At 54.1% G+C, this 16,375-nt stretch overlaps 1 protein-coding gene across 1 annotated transcript in view; it reads right to left on the reverse strand.

Annotated features, from left to right (window-relative positions):
- Nucleotides 1-16,375, reverse strand: part of DDR2 (discoidin domain receptor tyrosine kinase 2) — a 160,072-nt gene that overhangs the window by 52,276 nt on the left and 91,421 nt on the right. The window contains exons 3-5 of the mRNA XM_077823838.1: nucleotides 8,516-8,618; nucleotides 4,451-4,682; nucleotides 3,491-3,638 (exon numbers count right to left, since the gene is read on the reverse strand). Of these exons, the coding sequence (XP_077679964.1) occupies nucleotides 3,491-3,638; nucleotides 4,451-4,682; nucleotides 8,516-8,618 (483 nt within the window). The remainder of the gene's footprint in view (nucleotides 1-3,490; nucleotides 3,639-4,450; nucleotides 4,683-8,515; nucleotides 8,619-16,375) is intronic.

A 16,375-nucleotide genomic window follows, 5' to 3' on the forward strand; every position in this document is an offset into this window, starting at 1 on the left:
ACGGCCCCTCGCAACCCTACATTGCCAGGCACGGCCTCTTCCACACTCCCATTGCTGACACAGCCCCTTGCAATACCCCCAGCCATGGCCCCTCGCCAAGCCCCATGAACTGCCACATACCCTCACAAACCCCCACTGCCAGCCATGGTCCCTCATAAACCCCCATTATGGCCATGGTCTCTCACAAACCTCCATTCCTAGACATGGCCCTTCGCATGCCCCCGTTGCTGCCACATCCCCTAGCAAACCCCCATTTCCAGTCTTGTTGCCAGCCATGTTCCCCTGCAAACCCCCAGTGCAAGCCACAGACCCATTACTGCCCTGACTCCTCACAAATCCCCACTGGCAGCCATACCCTTCACAAAGCCTCATTATATTATGGCCCCCTCACATAGCCCCACAGCCAGCCATGCCCCCCACAACCCCCCCCCACATATCACTTTCACGGCCTCTCACAAACCCCCATTGCCAGTCAAGCCCCTGAAAAGCTCCCATTGCCAGCCAGCCCCTCACCAAACCCCACTACTAGTCACATCTCCTATCAAACCGACGTTGCCAACAGCCCCGGCAAACCCCCATGGCCACCAACAGCCCCTCGCAAACCCCCATTGCTGTCTTATTCCCTCACACAAACACATTAGCCACCATGGCCCCTCATGAACCCCCACTGCCACCAACAGCCCTTTGAGGGCCCTCACTGCCAGGCACTTGGCTGAGTGCACGTGCTGGCATTGTCTCTGATTGCAGAAGGTCTTCAGTGACTCAGCCCGCCCGCCGGGCACACAGTCTGCACACGGGATAGGACCCTGTTGGACTGCTTGTTTCAATACCCCACTTTGGAACATCTCTTGCTGCAGCCCTTCCCGGGCTCAATTCCTGGAGAGACTGTGGGACTGCTTAACAGTCCCGACCCTGCAAAGGGGCTGTACCTCCACCCCTGGGCTTTCTCCCTGGAGCCAATGCTTTCACCCTGCTGGGATTTTCTGGCTCCAGCTTTCCAACTAAACTGTTCAGATCCCCTGCCAGGGGCGTATCCCAGTTCCATACTCAGGCCACTTCCCCAGTGGCAGGGACCTGGGCCTGCCCACTACTCCAGGTCCTGACCTAGGGAACCTACGAATAGCATCCACATGCCACTGCATCCCCTTTGAGTCTGCTACCATTTTTACTGCTGCCTGGGACATTTTCCCACAGCTCCTTCATGAATATCACAGGGCATTCAGCTACCCAGCTGTCAGCCAGGAGCTCCTTCTCCCTCCCCAAGTCCCTGCCATCAATTTCTCTGTCTTGAGAGCCTGCCGCTCCTTCAGCCAGCCAGGAACAACCTCCTTGCTCCTCCAGCTCCAGGCAGCAACTAACTCCTGTTCTGTACAGCAGCCCCTTTTGTATGGGCCTGCTGGGCCCTGACTGGGCTGACTCCCGTGCAGCCTCTCTAGGCTACTTGGAGGACTCACCTTCACTGCTCCTTTTCCATCGGGGCACCTCTGGGCCTGGTATGCCCCATCATTCCTCCATTGCTTGCCTCGGCCCCTTGCAAACCCTCATTGCTTGCCACAGTTCCTCACATAGCCCCATTGCCAGAAACAGCCCCTTGCATGCCCCCACGGCCAGAAACAACAGCTCGCAAACCCCATTGTCAGCCACATATCTGACAACCCCCAATTTCCAGCCACATACCCTCACAAACTCCCATTACTGTTATGGCCTCTCACAAACCCCCATTGTAGCCAAGGGCCCTGTCAAACCCTCATTGCCAGCCACAGCCTCTTGCAAAACCCTCACTGCCAGCCAAGGGCCCTCGCAAACCCACACTGCCAGCCACGGCCTCTCACAAACTCCCATTATGGCCATGGCCTCTCACAAACCTCCATTCCTAGACATGGCCCTATGCATGCCCCCATTGCTGCCACATCCCCTAGCAAACGCCCATTTCCAGTCATGAGTCCCCATACCATTGCTGCCCCATTCCCTCACAAACCCCCCTTGCTACATCCACATTGCAAGCCATGGCCCCTCACGCAGACCCATTAGTGCCATGTCTCTTTGCAAATCCTCAATGCTGCCACGGATCCTCACCAACCCTATTACCCACCAGAGCCCCCTCACACCCCCACTGTGAGCCACACACCTCCATTACTGCCACAGCCACTCACAAATCCACACTGCTGGACACATCCCCTTGCACATGCTCATTGCTGTCACGGCCCTTTGCACAACCCCATTGCTGCCACTTTTCCTCGCAAACCCTAGTAGCCAGCCACGGCTCCTTGCACACACCCATTGCCAACCATGGCCCCTCACACAGCCCTGGACCCTCAAAAACCTCCATTGCCAGCCATGGCTTCTCGCAAACCCCCATTACTGAAACGGCCCCTAGCAAACCCCCATTGCCAGCCATGGATCATTGCACACCCAAGGTGCCAGACATGGCTCCTTGCAAACCTCCATTATTGCCATGTCCTCTTACAACCCCCCATTGCCAGGCACAGTTGCTTGCAACCCCCCATTGCTAACACAGCCCCTAGCAAACCCCCATTTCCAGTCTTGAGCCCTCACAAGCCCCCATTGCTGCCAAAGCCCGTCACACAATCATGTTGCCAGCCTGTGCCAGGGTGTATAAACCCCACACTGGAGAACAAGAGGTAAAGGAGCTGGCAGAAGCTGGACTGGGGGCTTAAAAGGGGAAGCAGAGCAGCTGAGTAGGGGGCAGGCAGTGGACAAGAGAAGACCTGTGGTACAAGCTCCTGGGAAGGCATCTCCCAGGAAAGCTTGCAGCCTGAGGCTTGGATACTGACCTGCTCAAGTCTGCAAAGGAGGGACTGGGGACTTCTGAAGGTCACAGACTTTAATTTTGTGTTTGGTTCTTTATTTTACCCTGTGGGGAGAGGGGAGACTGGTAGGCAGGGAGGCAGCCGCATAGTGCCCCAAGGTGCCGATCTCAGCTGCCTACCATTGGGCCCTGGATCCCCTACCAGCCCCTAAAGAGGGGACAATGACAGAAGCCTGTCCCTTGGTGGGGAATCTAGTTGGGAGACCCTGAAGGTGCAAGGGTCCAGACCCCAAAACCCCAACACATGGGGGAAGCCCCGAAGCTCTTGCTGACTTCTGAAGATTTCCACATCATTGGGTTCAAACATGTGACCTAGCCGGAGGGCTGAGTCGCTAACAGAACAGATCCCCAAACAGAGGATTTACTGTGAGAAAGGGAAACCCCTGGGAGGAAGACAACCTACCACACCCTAGCCTGATCAGAAGGCAGCACTTCTGGTGAGTGTTCCCCTTCCAAGCCCCATTGCCAGCCATAGCCCCTTGCAAGCCCCCACTGCCTAGAGATCCATGCAGACAGATGCATTTCCATGTCAGACCCCCAAACACAACACAGGGTCCCGCTGCCACAGCGGGAGCCCTTGTACTTGCAGTTCATCTGGTCCCCTGATCCATGGCACTGGAAATGGATGGTGACTGGTGCCCTTGCAGAGCCCCTGCTCACCTAGCCACGTGCAGCCGTAGAGCTCCACTCGCAAGCATACGTTCATGGAGTGGTCGGTGATGGGAATAAAGCGTATGAAGCGAGCTATGATGGGAGGCTCCAGGTCCTTGAGGACAATGTCATAAGGGTTGGTGTTTCCATCCAGCACCTAAGGACGACAGATACTAGGAGCAAAGAGCGCTGATGCTGTGCAGCTGAGAGAGACAGAGGGCAGCTCACACATCCCACAGGCCTCCAAGCGTGGCTCACGGCTGCTGCACCTCACCATACCCTGCTACCACCACCCGGCACTTCTCTGCCACCAGGGGCAGGGAGATCACTGTTTTTGCATCAGTCTCAGCATCTGTGTGGTGGGCACAATCCCCCCAGTGCATGGGGCTTTGTCATTGTTACGGGCCCAGGGCATGACAGTAGATATGCTTGTATTCCCTGCAGTGAACTTCCATCCAGCACTACAGCTGTGGCAGCCTGGATGGTGCTAATGTGCATCTCCTGTCTACATTGCACTGGGAGAGGTGGATTGGCACGAATGGGCATGGAGGGTAAAGCCTGCACTTCAACTCACACCTCCCTGGGCACTGCATGGCAGGTATCATCAGCATCTTCACTAGCATTTTCCAATACTCCAGTGACCAAGCCCCAACTGCCCCAGAAATGGATTGCTGACACCCTTCATTGTCAGTACCCTAGCCAGGCAAAGGCATTCTCTGTCCTAGGAGCTGGTGTTCTGCTCGTTGGCCAGGCACTGCTTCAGCCCTGAATGCCTGTAACTCGAGGTGGCAGCTATAGAGATACCTGGCCCACCTGGTACTGGATTTGCAGTATATGCCAGATCAGCAACACTTGGTTAGGGTGCCAGTCTGAGCATGGTGACAGATCCCACATACAAGGCCCCCCTTCCCATCTCTAGGGCAGTGGGATCCTAGCAGGGAAGATTTATTAATTTCCCCACCTCCTTACCTGCTTCCCATGCCGGTTCCTCCAGGAAATCCAACGGGTGCCATCCCGGCTGTAATTGATCTTGTACATTGGTGCAAACTCATTGCCATGGCCGCCAGCGTGTCGCCCCTGGGTCCCCACCAGGGTGATAAAGTGCAGGGCGTGCAGGTCAATCTGAAGGAACTCCTTGAGGTCATCCGGCTCAACTGAGATCTCTGGACACCAAGCCCCATCACCCTCTTCTGAATCAAGCCTGGGGCAGTGCAGGGTGGGGTAGAAGTGCAGAGGAAGAGAGAGAGTCACTTCCAAAAAGACTTCCTATGAGAGCCTATTATGGCACCCTGCTCCCCAGGCGTCAGACCCCACCCTGCCTTCCCCACAGCCCATCCCACTTGCCCCTGGGCTGGCCTAGCACTGACCAGGAATCTTCTAACCAGCAGTAACAAAGTAGAAAAGTCTCAGCTCCTCAGCCTCCAACCCTTAACTCACCTGCAGCACAAGGAGGACCTGTCCTTCCCCTCACAAGGAGCTGGGATATGGGGGTGGATTCACAGATTTGGGGCCCTGCAGTAGGGAGGGCTCACCAGCCAAGCTTAGGCCTGAAGCCCTGAGGTCTCAATTCTCTCATTATAAAATGCTGGAGGAGCGTTCCCCGAGCCCCTTTGAGTTCTGAGCTTTGGCCTTGGGCCCCCCATAGGGACACCAGTCCCATGGCCAGTGTGGAGCTGGGCAAGGAGCAGCATAATCAGAATTTCTCCCTCCCACGGGCCATCTCATGTTCCCCTAGCAGCTCACACTGGATATGGAGTGCTGGTGCTGGGTGCTGTTTCTGAGCATGACCCATACCCACCCATCATGGCCACCCGGCTCTCCTTGCCTGCTGTCTTGTGGGGGTGTTTCCTTGCCTCCCCACTCACAAATTGTGTGCTCCCCTGCTCTGACCCTGGCTCCAGCAGGGGGCAGGGTCTGTATCTGACCCATCAGAAATCGCACCAGAACCAGGCCTGAGGGCCAGTGTGGGCCCTGGGGCTCTGTGGGCCCAGAGGAGGGGAATACAGCACCACTGCCCCCAGATCCTGCTCACCAGGGGGCCCAACTGCAGTCCCTGCTCTCACCAGTCCTCACTTGTGGGTACCTGTTGGGCACTAGCTACCCAAAGTGGGGGAGGGCAGAAAGCACATGGGACTGCACTGGGCCAGGCAGACGGCACCAGGATAATATATAGCAGGAGCTGGAGGGTATCACCATGGGCATGTTCCCTGGAGAGTGTTCCTCACTGCCTCTGACGTGGGGCTGGCCCTTCAACAGCAGCATGGCATGTATGCAAAACTGGCCCCTGCCTCAAGCCCGACAGGAGCCCTCACAGCTGGGTCAGGGACCAGGCACTAGAGGCAGAAACACAACATGCAGGGCCTGCCACGTGAGAAGCTGTTGGGTAACCAAGGTGGCAGGGCAGAGCCCCAGATGGAGAGGTGAGATGGGAGGGGTCAGGAGGAAACGTCTCCCTCCAATCACCAGAGATGATGCATGACTTTCCCTCAGCACCAGGTGAGGAAGAGCTGTCAGTACCACAGGAAGGAACAGTGGAAGAGCACCATGCTGTAGACTGTATCCTGCTACCAACTCCCCATGCAGAGCGACAGGCTGCCACAAGGTCAAACCCCAGCCCTGGGGCAGCCTCTGCTGGGCACATGCTGGGTGTAGCCTCTCTCTTGCAGCTGCCCTCTCACACTCAGGCAACTTCCGAGGAGCGGGCTGGGCCAGCAGAGAAAGTGAGGCCAACAGGGCTGTTCTGGGTGGGTTTATCTCGCCCTGCCTGCAGGAGTTAAGATGACCATGGGTGGGAGGAGAGGAGACCCGGCGTGAGCGCCACCCGTCAGGAACTCCTCGCTGGCTCAGGGTCACTGCTCCAGCTGAGGGAACGTTCATGACAGTGTTCCTAGCACAAGGGACCCTCCCCAGCATGCGTTCACAAATGAACACACGCATTCTTGCAGCATCCTTTACTGAGCCCAGAGTGAAGGAGGGAACTCCCAGAGAGCGCTGTGATGGCTAATGCTGGCTTCAGGGAGGCCCCTTGACATGCAGCTGAGCTCCAGGGCCGCACACCCTTCCTGGGTCTGCAGGCATCACACAGCCCATTGGGTCTAGTCTCCTGGGGAAAGGTCTAGGTTAGAAAGCTCACAGCTGCATGTCTTTCACTACAAAACTCTTGGGCAAATCTGCCCTGTCTTCTGACACACAGCATGCCCCTTTCACCCCAAGAATCCCTGGGTCTGAGCCCAGGTCCCCAGCCCCATTGTCCACTTGGCACCTTCCTCATGCTCCCATCTCCGCTCTGCTCCCCTCTGTGGCTGGCTGGACTCTTCCTCACTCTGGTACCTGGCAGGAGACTGCTAGGGGCAGAGGGCTGCAGCTTCCCTCTTGCTGTTGAACATGCCCTCAGCCTGCATTTGCAGGGGCCTCAACCTGTGACCAAGCTGTCAGCCACCATGGCACCTGGCAACTGCTGCAGGGGCTGGCCCCGTGCAGCCTAGCCATGGCCCCACAAAGTTGCCCCCAGGAACACATTCCAGGAACCCTATCTTGGGCCAGCCCCAGTGGTGAGCTGGAACCGGTTCGCACCGGTTCACAAGAACCGGTACTTAAATTTAGAAGCCCTTTTAGAACCGGTTGTCCTGCGAGGGACAACCAGTTCTAAAAGGGCTACTAAATTTAACCGGCCAAAAGTGGTGCCTTAGGTGCTGACTCCGTGGGTGCTCTGGGGCTGGAGCACCCATGGGGAAAATTTGGTGGGTGCAGAGCCCCCACCGGCAGCTCCCCGCCCCGCACCCGGCCCCAGCTCACCTCTGCTCCACCTCTGCCTCCTCCCCTGAACGCGCCACCCCGCTCTGCTTCTCCGCTCGCCCCCCGCCAGCTTCCCGCAAATCAGCTGTTCGTGAGGGAAGGGCTGAGAAGCAAGTGGTGGCTTCACGCTCAGGCCCAGGGAGGTGGAGGCGGAGTGGAGGTGAGCTGGGGAGGGGGGGCGCGAGGAGGGCCGCCCGCACCGTAGCAGGTAACCCAGGGGGTGCAGGGGAGCCGCTCCCCGCCCCAGCTCACCTCTGCCTCCCTGGGCCTGAGCACGAAGTTGCCACTTGCTTCTCAGTCCTCCCAGGCTTCCTGCGCGAACAGCTGATTCGCGGGAAGCGGGGGCAGGGGGTGGAGAAGCAGAGCGGGGTGGTGCGTTCAGGGGAGGAGGCGGAGGTGATCTGGGGCTGGGCGCGGGATGGGAATTTTCCCCATGGGAGCTCTAGCCCCGGACCAACCATGGAGTCGGCGCCTAGGGAATCACTTTTGATGTGATCAGTGGGGGAAGCAGCCGCTCCTCCTAGCTATGCTACCCTGCCCCTAGAAGCCAGAGGGACCTGCTGGATGCTTCCCAGGAGCGCCCCAGGTAAGCACTGCCAGGACTCCCCACCTCGCCCCCCGGCAGGTCCCTCTGGCTCTTAGGGGCTGGGCGGGGTGGGCACCCACTACAGTGGCCCATGAGACCCTCCTGCCCAGATCTGGAGGCAGTCAGGGGACAGAGGAGGGGGGTGGATGGGGCAGGGGTCCGGAGGGGGGGGAACGGGACAGGCCACGACCCCCTCGTGGGGTGAGGAGGGAACTGGTTGTTAAGATTTTGGAAGCTCATCACTGGCCAGCCCCACAGCTGCCATGGAACCACAGCCCCACTGCTTGCTTCTGGGAAGTGCTCTCCACCTCCCTACAGCTGCAGCAGAGCCTGCCTCGTCCTGTGCTGGGCCCAGGAGCAGTGGTGGCTGGCAGAGGAGTCTGGAAGAGCGGCAGCCACTGAGGTATGCTGCACACGCAGGATGACACTGGCAGAGTGAGACTCTGCAGGTTCATGGAACACGCCCCGGGCCCCAGCACAGGATCCTCGCCCAGCAATAGCCAGTCACAAAACAGGAACACTAGTGAAATCCTGCTATGGCCATTGAGAACATCAGTGACGCAGCTCTCCCCTGCCATAGGTCAAGTGTGACACCACACAGCCAATCACCCCATGTGAAAGGCACACGGCTCCCTTGCATCGCTTGCCCTCACCTTCCATACTTGGCTGCTGTGGATTCAGACCACTGACTGGAAGCGGAGATGTCCTCGTCTGGGATGTGGCCGCCTGACATGCCCAGAGGATAACGGCATACAGCTGAAACGAGACACACCATTGGCTGCTCCTTCGGTTTGCTCCAGTGAGTGTGGAGAATGCTCAGTGCCTCCGAGGAACTCAGAACTGGCCCTCAGGAGAAGGTCAGGCATGGTGCAGGTAGCTCTGGACAAGCTCCCCCCACTTCACGCCAGCCCTGCTCCACCACACTACATGCTAGCTCAGCCCTGGAACCTCCCCAAAGCTATGCCGGTGCACCACAGATACCACAGTGATAGGCTTGGTATAAGAAACAGGCCCATCCGCAGATCTCTAGTAGCACCTCCTGCTCTTCTAGGCTTTGGCTTCGCACCCCACACAAATATGGGTGTCTGGTATCTGGTGTAGACCCATAGACCCCCCTGCTATGCAAACCTTGGGACCTCCACACAGCCTGGCTGATGTAGCCACTCTTGATACATCCCGGCAGCCCCTTCTCCTGCCTGTGCCCTCCACATAGCTCCAGATACGCTTCTGTCCCAGCCCGCAGCACCACCTGCTACTCTACTGCCTGGCCCCTACCCCCACAGTAACATCTCTGCAAATGCACCTGCCGCAGCCCCTCCTGGGCTCACACACAGATCTGCCAATGCCCCTCACCCAAACCCTGCTATCCCAGACCCAGACCCCATCAACACAGCTTGATCACTGCACCTCAGCAGGTCATGCCTGTGCACCTTCCATGCTGCCATCCTGCATGAGGGAAAGTGACTCCCCTCAGCAGGGTGGGGCAGGGAGGTAATTGACTTGTAGTTGGCAGCGGGGGTGTCTCTGGTATCCAGGAGGAGTCCCCAGGCCTGGCAGGAGTCCCCAGTAGCAGCCAGTGTCACACAGAGACTGCTGCAATCCTGGAGTAAGTGTCCTGAGCTCCTCTGGGCCAAAAGACTTACCATGCCCTAACGGAGAGGTTCATGCTCACTCTAGCCTTGCTCACTGAACAGGGGATGGTGACTGATGCCCAAGCCCTGTGGAAATCAGAGGGGGTGGGCACACGTGTTCCTATTGGGGTGTGTGGATTCTATTGAAAGAGTCCTAGATACCATTTGACTCTCCCACTCCCGTGGTGAAGGACACAGCTGGTCAGGCTCATTTGAGTGTCCTGGCTTCTTCCTCACATGGGCCCTGATTCCAAGAGCTGCCCCACGTTGACTCAGTCCTCCACCACCTGGCCTCCATGGGACCGGCAGGGGCCCAGCCACACAGGGCTGCCTGGAGGATGAGAGCTGGAGATTGCTGTTCTCAGGGGAGGCAGAGCTCCCTCTCTGTGGAGAGTCAGTCCACACAGTGCTCTGAGGAGGCATGTGGGGTCAGCTGCAGCCTCTCACTCAGCACCGTGGAAGGGTATCTCAGCGACTGGCCAAAATGGGATGTGCCAGAGCTGTGCATGTGGCTCTCGGCTCCAGCTGATGATGGAGGCTCCTCCTTTTGCTCACCAGACAGAGGTGGCGGGTGTGAACTGCAACCAGGAGCTACATTTCCAATGATGCATGTGGATGGATGGTTGATACCTGGGCAGCTTTGACAGCTACGAGTGCCCATAGCAGCCCAGGGCTTCATGGGGTTAGCCCCTCTCAGGGAGCCAGCCTAGGACTGTCAGGGCATACTTCCTGCAACCACCTGCCCATGATAACACAATACCATGCTTAGCAGGGTGCATTATTAACAGCAGGAATTGAACCTGGGCCCTTTAGATCTTAAAGCAGGAGCCTCTAGTGCCTGAGCTAAATGACCCAGCTCTGTTTGCTAAGGCTGTAGCAGACTCATTAACCTCCATCAGTAGAGGGGGCCAGAGCCCCACAGAGCATGGTATGGGTTACAATAGTTCACAAGAACACAGTACACTGTGCTTTAAGTGAGAAGAGACTTGGTCAGCATTCAAACCCAGCTGCTCACCCATGGTTGGGATGGGCCTTCTGGTTTCATGGGCTAACATACGTGTTGCAGATGACTGATACAGGACTCTAGCAATAAAGAGCTAAAGGCTGGAAATATAATCGATACCAGCAGACATGGTTTCATGGAAAATAGGTTGTGTCAAACAAATGTGATATCGTTCCTGGAGCAAATTACAAATCTGTCTGAAAAGGTAACTATGATGACATAATAAACTTAGATTCTGTAATAGATGTGACTTAGTCCCAAGTGACATTTTGATTTAAAAACTGGCACTATACAAATATCAATATGGCCCATGTTAGTGGCTTCAAAACTGGCTCACTGATAGATCTCACAGTATAGTTGTTAATGGGAAACTAGAATCTAATGGGATTATTTCTAGTAGGCTCTTGCAGGGATCTGTTCTCACCCTATTCTTTTATCGATAATTGGAAAGAAAATATAAAATGACTGCTGATAAAGTTTACCAATGACACAAAGTCTAGTGTTGTGGCCTATAGCAAAGAGGACAGGCCATTGATACAGAGCGATCTGGGTAACTAGGTAAGCTTGGTGCACTGATCTTTCATCATACATCTACGAACAAAGAATGTGGCCACACTTATAGGATGGGGGACTCTATCCTGGAAAGTAGTGACTCTGGAAGCGACATAGAGGTCATGGTGGATACCACCTGAACATAAAGTCCCAGTGCAACACTGCAGCAAAGAGGACTAGTCTACTCCTGGGATGGATAATTAGAGAAACACTGAGCAGGCAGAGAAAAGTGATGTTACCTCTTGTGATGGGGTGTGCAAACCCCACACTGGAGAACAAAGGATTAGAGAGCAGCTCTGGGCCCAAACAACCCCATATGGAGAGAGGTAAATAGTGGTGTCCCCCAAGGGTCCGTTCTGGGATCAATCCTATTCAACATATTCATAAATGATCTGTAAAAAGGGGTAAACAGTGAGGTGGCAAACTTTGCAGATGATACAAAATTACTAAAGATAGTTAAGACCCATGCAGACTGCAAAGTGCTACAAAAGGATCTCTCAGAACTGGGTGACTTGGCAACAAAATGGCAGATGATATTTAACCTTGATAAATGCAAAGTAATGCACATTGGAAAGGATAATCCCAACTATACATATAAAATGATGGGGTCTAAATTAGCTGTTACCACTCAAGAAAGAGACCTTAGAGTCATTGTGGATAATTCTCTGAAAACATCCACTCAATGTGCAGAGGCAGTCAAAAAAGTGAACAGAATGCTGGGAATAATTAAGAAAGGGATAGATAATAGGACAGAAAATATCATGTTGCCTCTATATAAATCCATGGTACGCCCACATCTTGAATACTGTGTGCAGATGTGGTCGCCCCATCTCAAAAAAGATATATTTGAATTGGCAAAGGTTCAGAAAAGGGCAACAAAAATGATTAGGGGTATGGAACGGCTTCTTTATGAGGAGAGATTAAAAAGATTGGGACTTTTCAGCTTGGAAAAGAAATGGCTAAACGGAGATATGATTGACGTCTATAAAATCATGACTGGTGTAGAGAAAGTAGATAAGGAAGTGTTGTTTACTACTTCTCATAACACAAGAACTAGGGGTCACCAAATGAAATTAATAGGCAGCAGGTTTAAAACAAATAAAAGGAAGTATTTCTTCACACAACACACAGTCAACCTGTGGAACTCCTTGCCAGAGGATGTTGTGATGTCCAAGATCATAACAGGGTTCAAAAAAGAACTAGATAAATTCATGGAGGATAGGTCCATCAATGGCTATTAGCCAGGATGGGCAGGAATGGTGTCCCTGCCTTCTGTTTGCCAGAAGCTGGGAATGAGCGACAGGGGATGGATCACTTGATGATTACCTGTTCTGTTCATTCCCTCTGGGACACCTGGCACTGGCCACTGTCAGAAGACAGGGTACTGGGCTAGCTGGACTTTTGGTCTGACCTAGTAGGGCCATTCTTATGTTCTTATGTTCTTATATGCAAAGCCAGCACAAACAGGAGGTGGAGTTTAAAAGGGGAAGCAGAGCAGGTCAGAAGGACTGAGCCACAAACAAAGGGACAGATCCCACAGGATGGAGTGGTAGAAGAAAGAGGACCATCAGGGAGGAGGACAACATAACCACTAGGCAGCACTGCTGTGGAGGGTCACCTTTCACACCTCTATATATGGCACTGGTGAGCATAGGAATTGCCATTGTGAGCCATCCAGGATCCTGTCTCTGACTGTGGCCAGTGCATCAGAGAAAGGTGCAAGAAATGTTGCAGTAGACAGTTATAGGATACTTACCAGGGAGGAAACTTCCTTCTGAGCTCCAGTAGGTAGATGATTTAAATCCCTTTAAAAACTCTTGGAGGGTCAGCAGTTCTAACTCTGATGTTACAATTCTAACTCTGATGTTCTCTTTATCTATATAAGTGCCCAATCCTTTTTCTAAACTTTGCTAAGCTCTTGGTGTCAAAATGATCGTATGGCAGAGAACACCACAGGCTAACTGCATACTGTGCCTTTTATCAGGTTTGAATCAGCCCTGGTCCACACTAGGAGCTGAGGTCGAATTTAGCAGCGTTAAATCGATTTAACCCTGCACCCGTCCACATGACGAAGCCCTTTTTTTCGACTTAAAGGGCTCTTAAAATCAATTTCCTGACTCCACCCCCAACAAGGGGATTAGCGCTGAAATCAGCCTTGCTGGGTCGAATTTGGGGTACTGTGGATGCAATTAGACAGTATTGGCCTCCGGGAGCTATCCCAGAGTGCTCCATTGTGACTGCTCTGGACAGCACTCTCAACTCAGATGCACTGGCCAGGTAGACAGGAAAAGGTCCGCGAACTTTTGAATTTCAATTTCCTGTTTGGCCAGCGTGGCAAGCTGCAGGTGACCATGCAGAGCTCATCAGCAGAGGTGACCATGATGGAGTTCCAGAATTGCAAAAGAGCTCCAGCATGGACCGAACGGGAGGTACGGGATCTGATCGCTGTATGGAGAGAGGAATCCGTGCTATCAGAACTCTGTTCCAGTTTTCGAAATGCCAAAACATTTGTCAAAATCTCCCAGGGCATGAAGGACAGAGGCCATAACAGGGACCCGAAGAAGTGCCACGTGAAACTTAAGGAGCTGAGGCAAGCCTACCAGAAAATCAGAGAGGCGAACGGCCGCTCCGGGTCAGATCCCCAAACATGCCGCTTCTATGATGAGCTGCATGCCATTTTAGGGGGTTCAGCCACCACTACCCCAGCCGTGTTCTTTGACTCCTTTAATGGAGATGGAGGCAACACGGAAGCAGGTTTTGGGGACGAGGAAGATGATGATGATGAGGTTGTAGATAGCTCACAGCAAGCAAGCGGAGAAACCATTTTTCCCGACAGCCAGGAACTGTTTCTCACCCTGGACCTGGAGCCAGTACCCCCCAAGGATCACAGGTTCTTCCCCTTCCCAGAGGCTAGTGAAGATTAGAAGGCAAAAAAAATGCACTCGTGATGAAATGTTCTCTGAATCATAGAGTATCAGGGTTGGAAGGGACCTCAGGAGGTCATCTAGTCCAACCCCCTGCTCAAAGCAGAACCAATCCCCAATTTTTGCCTTGATCCCTAAATGGCCAATCCCTCAAGGACTGAACTCACAACCCTGGGTTTAGCAGGCCAGTGCTCAAACCACTGAGCTATCCCTCCCCCCCTCTGAGCTCATGCTGTCCTCCCGCACTGACAGAGCACAGACGAATGCATGGAGGCAGACAATGTCAGAGTGCAGGAAAGCACAAAATGACCGGGAGGAGAGGTGGTGGGCTGAAGAGAGTAAGTGGTGGGCTGAAGAGAGGGGTGAAGCTGAAAGGTGGCGGCAGCGTGATGAGAGGAGGCAGGATTCAATGCTGAGGCTGCTGGAGGATCAAACCAGTACGCTCCAGCACATGGTTGAGCTGCAGGAAAGGCAGCAGGAGCACAGACTGCCGCTACAGCCCCTGTGTAACCAACTGCCCTCCTCCCCAAGTTCCATAGCCTCCTCACCCAGACGCCCAAGAACGCGGTGGGGGAGCCTCCGGCCACCCAGCCACTCCACCCCAGAGGATTGCCCAAGCAACAGAAGGCTGGCATTCAATAAGTTTTAAAGTTTTAAACTTTTAAAGTGCTGTGTGGCCTTGTCCTTCCCTCCTCCACCACCCCTCCTGGTGCTTCTCTCCTCCACCACCCCTCCTGGGCTACCTTGGTAGTTATCCCCCTATTTGTGTGATGAATGAATAAAGAATGCATGAATGTGAAGCAACAATGACTTTATTGCCTCTGCAAGTGGTGATCGAAGGGAAGTGGGGAGGGTGGTTAGCTTACAGGGAAGTAGAGTGAACCAAGGGGTGGGGGGTTTCATCAAGGAGAAACAAACAGAACTTTCACACCGTAGCCTGTCCAGTCATGAAACTGGTTTTCAAAGCTTCTCTGATGCGCGCCCTCCTGTGCTCTTCTAATGCCCTAGTGTCTGGCTATGCGTAACCAGCAGCCAGGAGATTTGTCTCAACCTCCCACCCTCTCATAAACGTCTCCCCCGTACTCTCACAGATATTGTGGAGTGCACAGCAAGCAGTAATAACAGTGGGAATATTGGTTTCGCTGAGGTCTAACTGAGTCAGTAAACTGCACCAGTGCGCTTTTAAACGTCCAAATGCACATTCTACCACCATTCTGCACTTGCTCAGCCTGTAGTTGAACAGCTCCTGACTACTGTCCAGGCTGCCTGTGTATGGCTTCATGAGCCATGGCATTAAAGGGTAGGCTGGGTCCCCAAGGATAACTATAGGCATTTCAACATCCCCAAAGGTTATTTTCTGGTCTGGGAATAAAGTCCCTTCCTGCAGCTTTTGAAACAGACCAGAGTTCCTGAAGATGCGAGCGTCATGTACCTTTCCCGGCCATCCCACGTTGATGTCAGTGAAACGTCCCTTGTGATCCACCAGTGCTTGCAGCACTATTGAAAAGTACCCCTTGCGGTTTATGTACTCGCCGGCTTGGTGCTCCAGTACCAAGATAGGGATATGGGTTCCGTCTACGGCCCCACCACAGTTAGGGAATCCCATTGCAGCAAAGCCATCCACCATGACCTGCACATTTCCCAGGGTCACTAACCTTGATGTCAGCAGATCTTTGATTGTGTTGGCTACTTTCATCACAGCAGCCCCCACAGTAGATTTGCCCACTCCAAATTGATTCCTGACTGACCAGTAGCTGTGTGACGTTGCAGGCTTCCACAGAGCTATTGCCACTCGCTTCTCAACTGTGGGGGCTGCTCTCATCTTGGTATTCTTGTGCCTCAGGGCAGGGGAAAGCAAGTCACAAAGTTCCATGACAGTGCCCTTACGCATGCAAAATTTTCGTAGCCACTGGGAATCGTCCCAGACCTGCAACACTATGCGGTCCCAGCAGTCCATGCTTGTTTCCTGAGTCCAGAATCGGCGTTCCACCGCATGAACCTGCCCCATTAGCACCATGATGCCCACATTGCCAGGGCCCGTGCTTTGAGAGAAGCCTGTGTCCATGTCCTCATCACTCACGTGACCGCGCTGACGTCGCCTACTCACCCGGTATCGCTTTGCCAGGTTCTGGTGCCGCATATACTGCTGGATAATGCGTGTGGTGTTTAATGTGCTCCTAATTGCCAAAGTGATCTGAGCGGGCTCCATGCTTGCTGTGGTATGGCGTCTGCACAGAAAAAAGGCGTGGAACGATTGTCTGCCATTGCTCTGACGGAGGGAGGGGCAACTGACGACATGGCTTACAGGGTTGGCTTACAGGGAATTAAAATCAACAAAGGGGTGGCTTTACATCAAGGAGTATTTCAGGCAGGAAATTTCAGGCATTTCAAGGAGGGCTCCAA

The sequence above is a fragment of the Eretmochelys imbricata genome, chromosome 8 (assembly GCF_965152235.1).
Source record: "Eretmochelys imbricata isolate rEreImb1 chromosome 8, rEreImb1.hap1, whole genome shotgun sequence".
NCBI classification, from domain to species: Eukaryota; Metazoa; Chordata; order Testudines; family Cheloniidae; genus Eretmochelys; species Eretmochelys imbricata.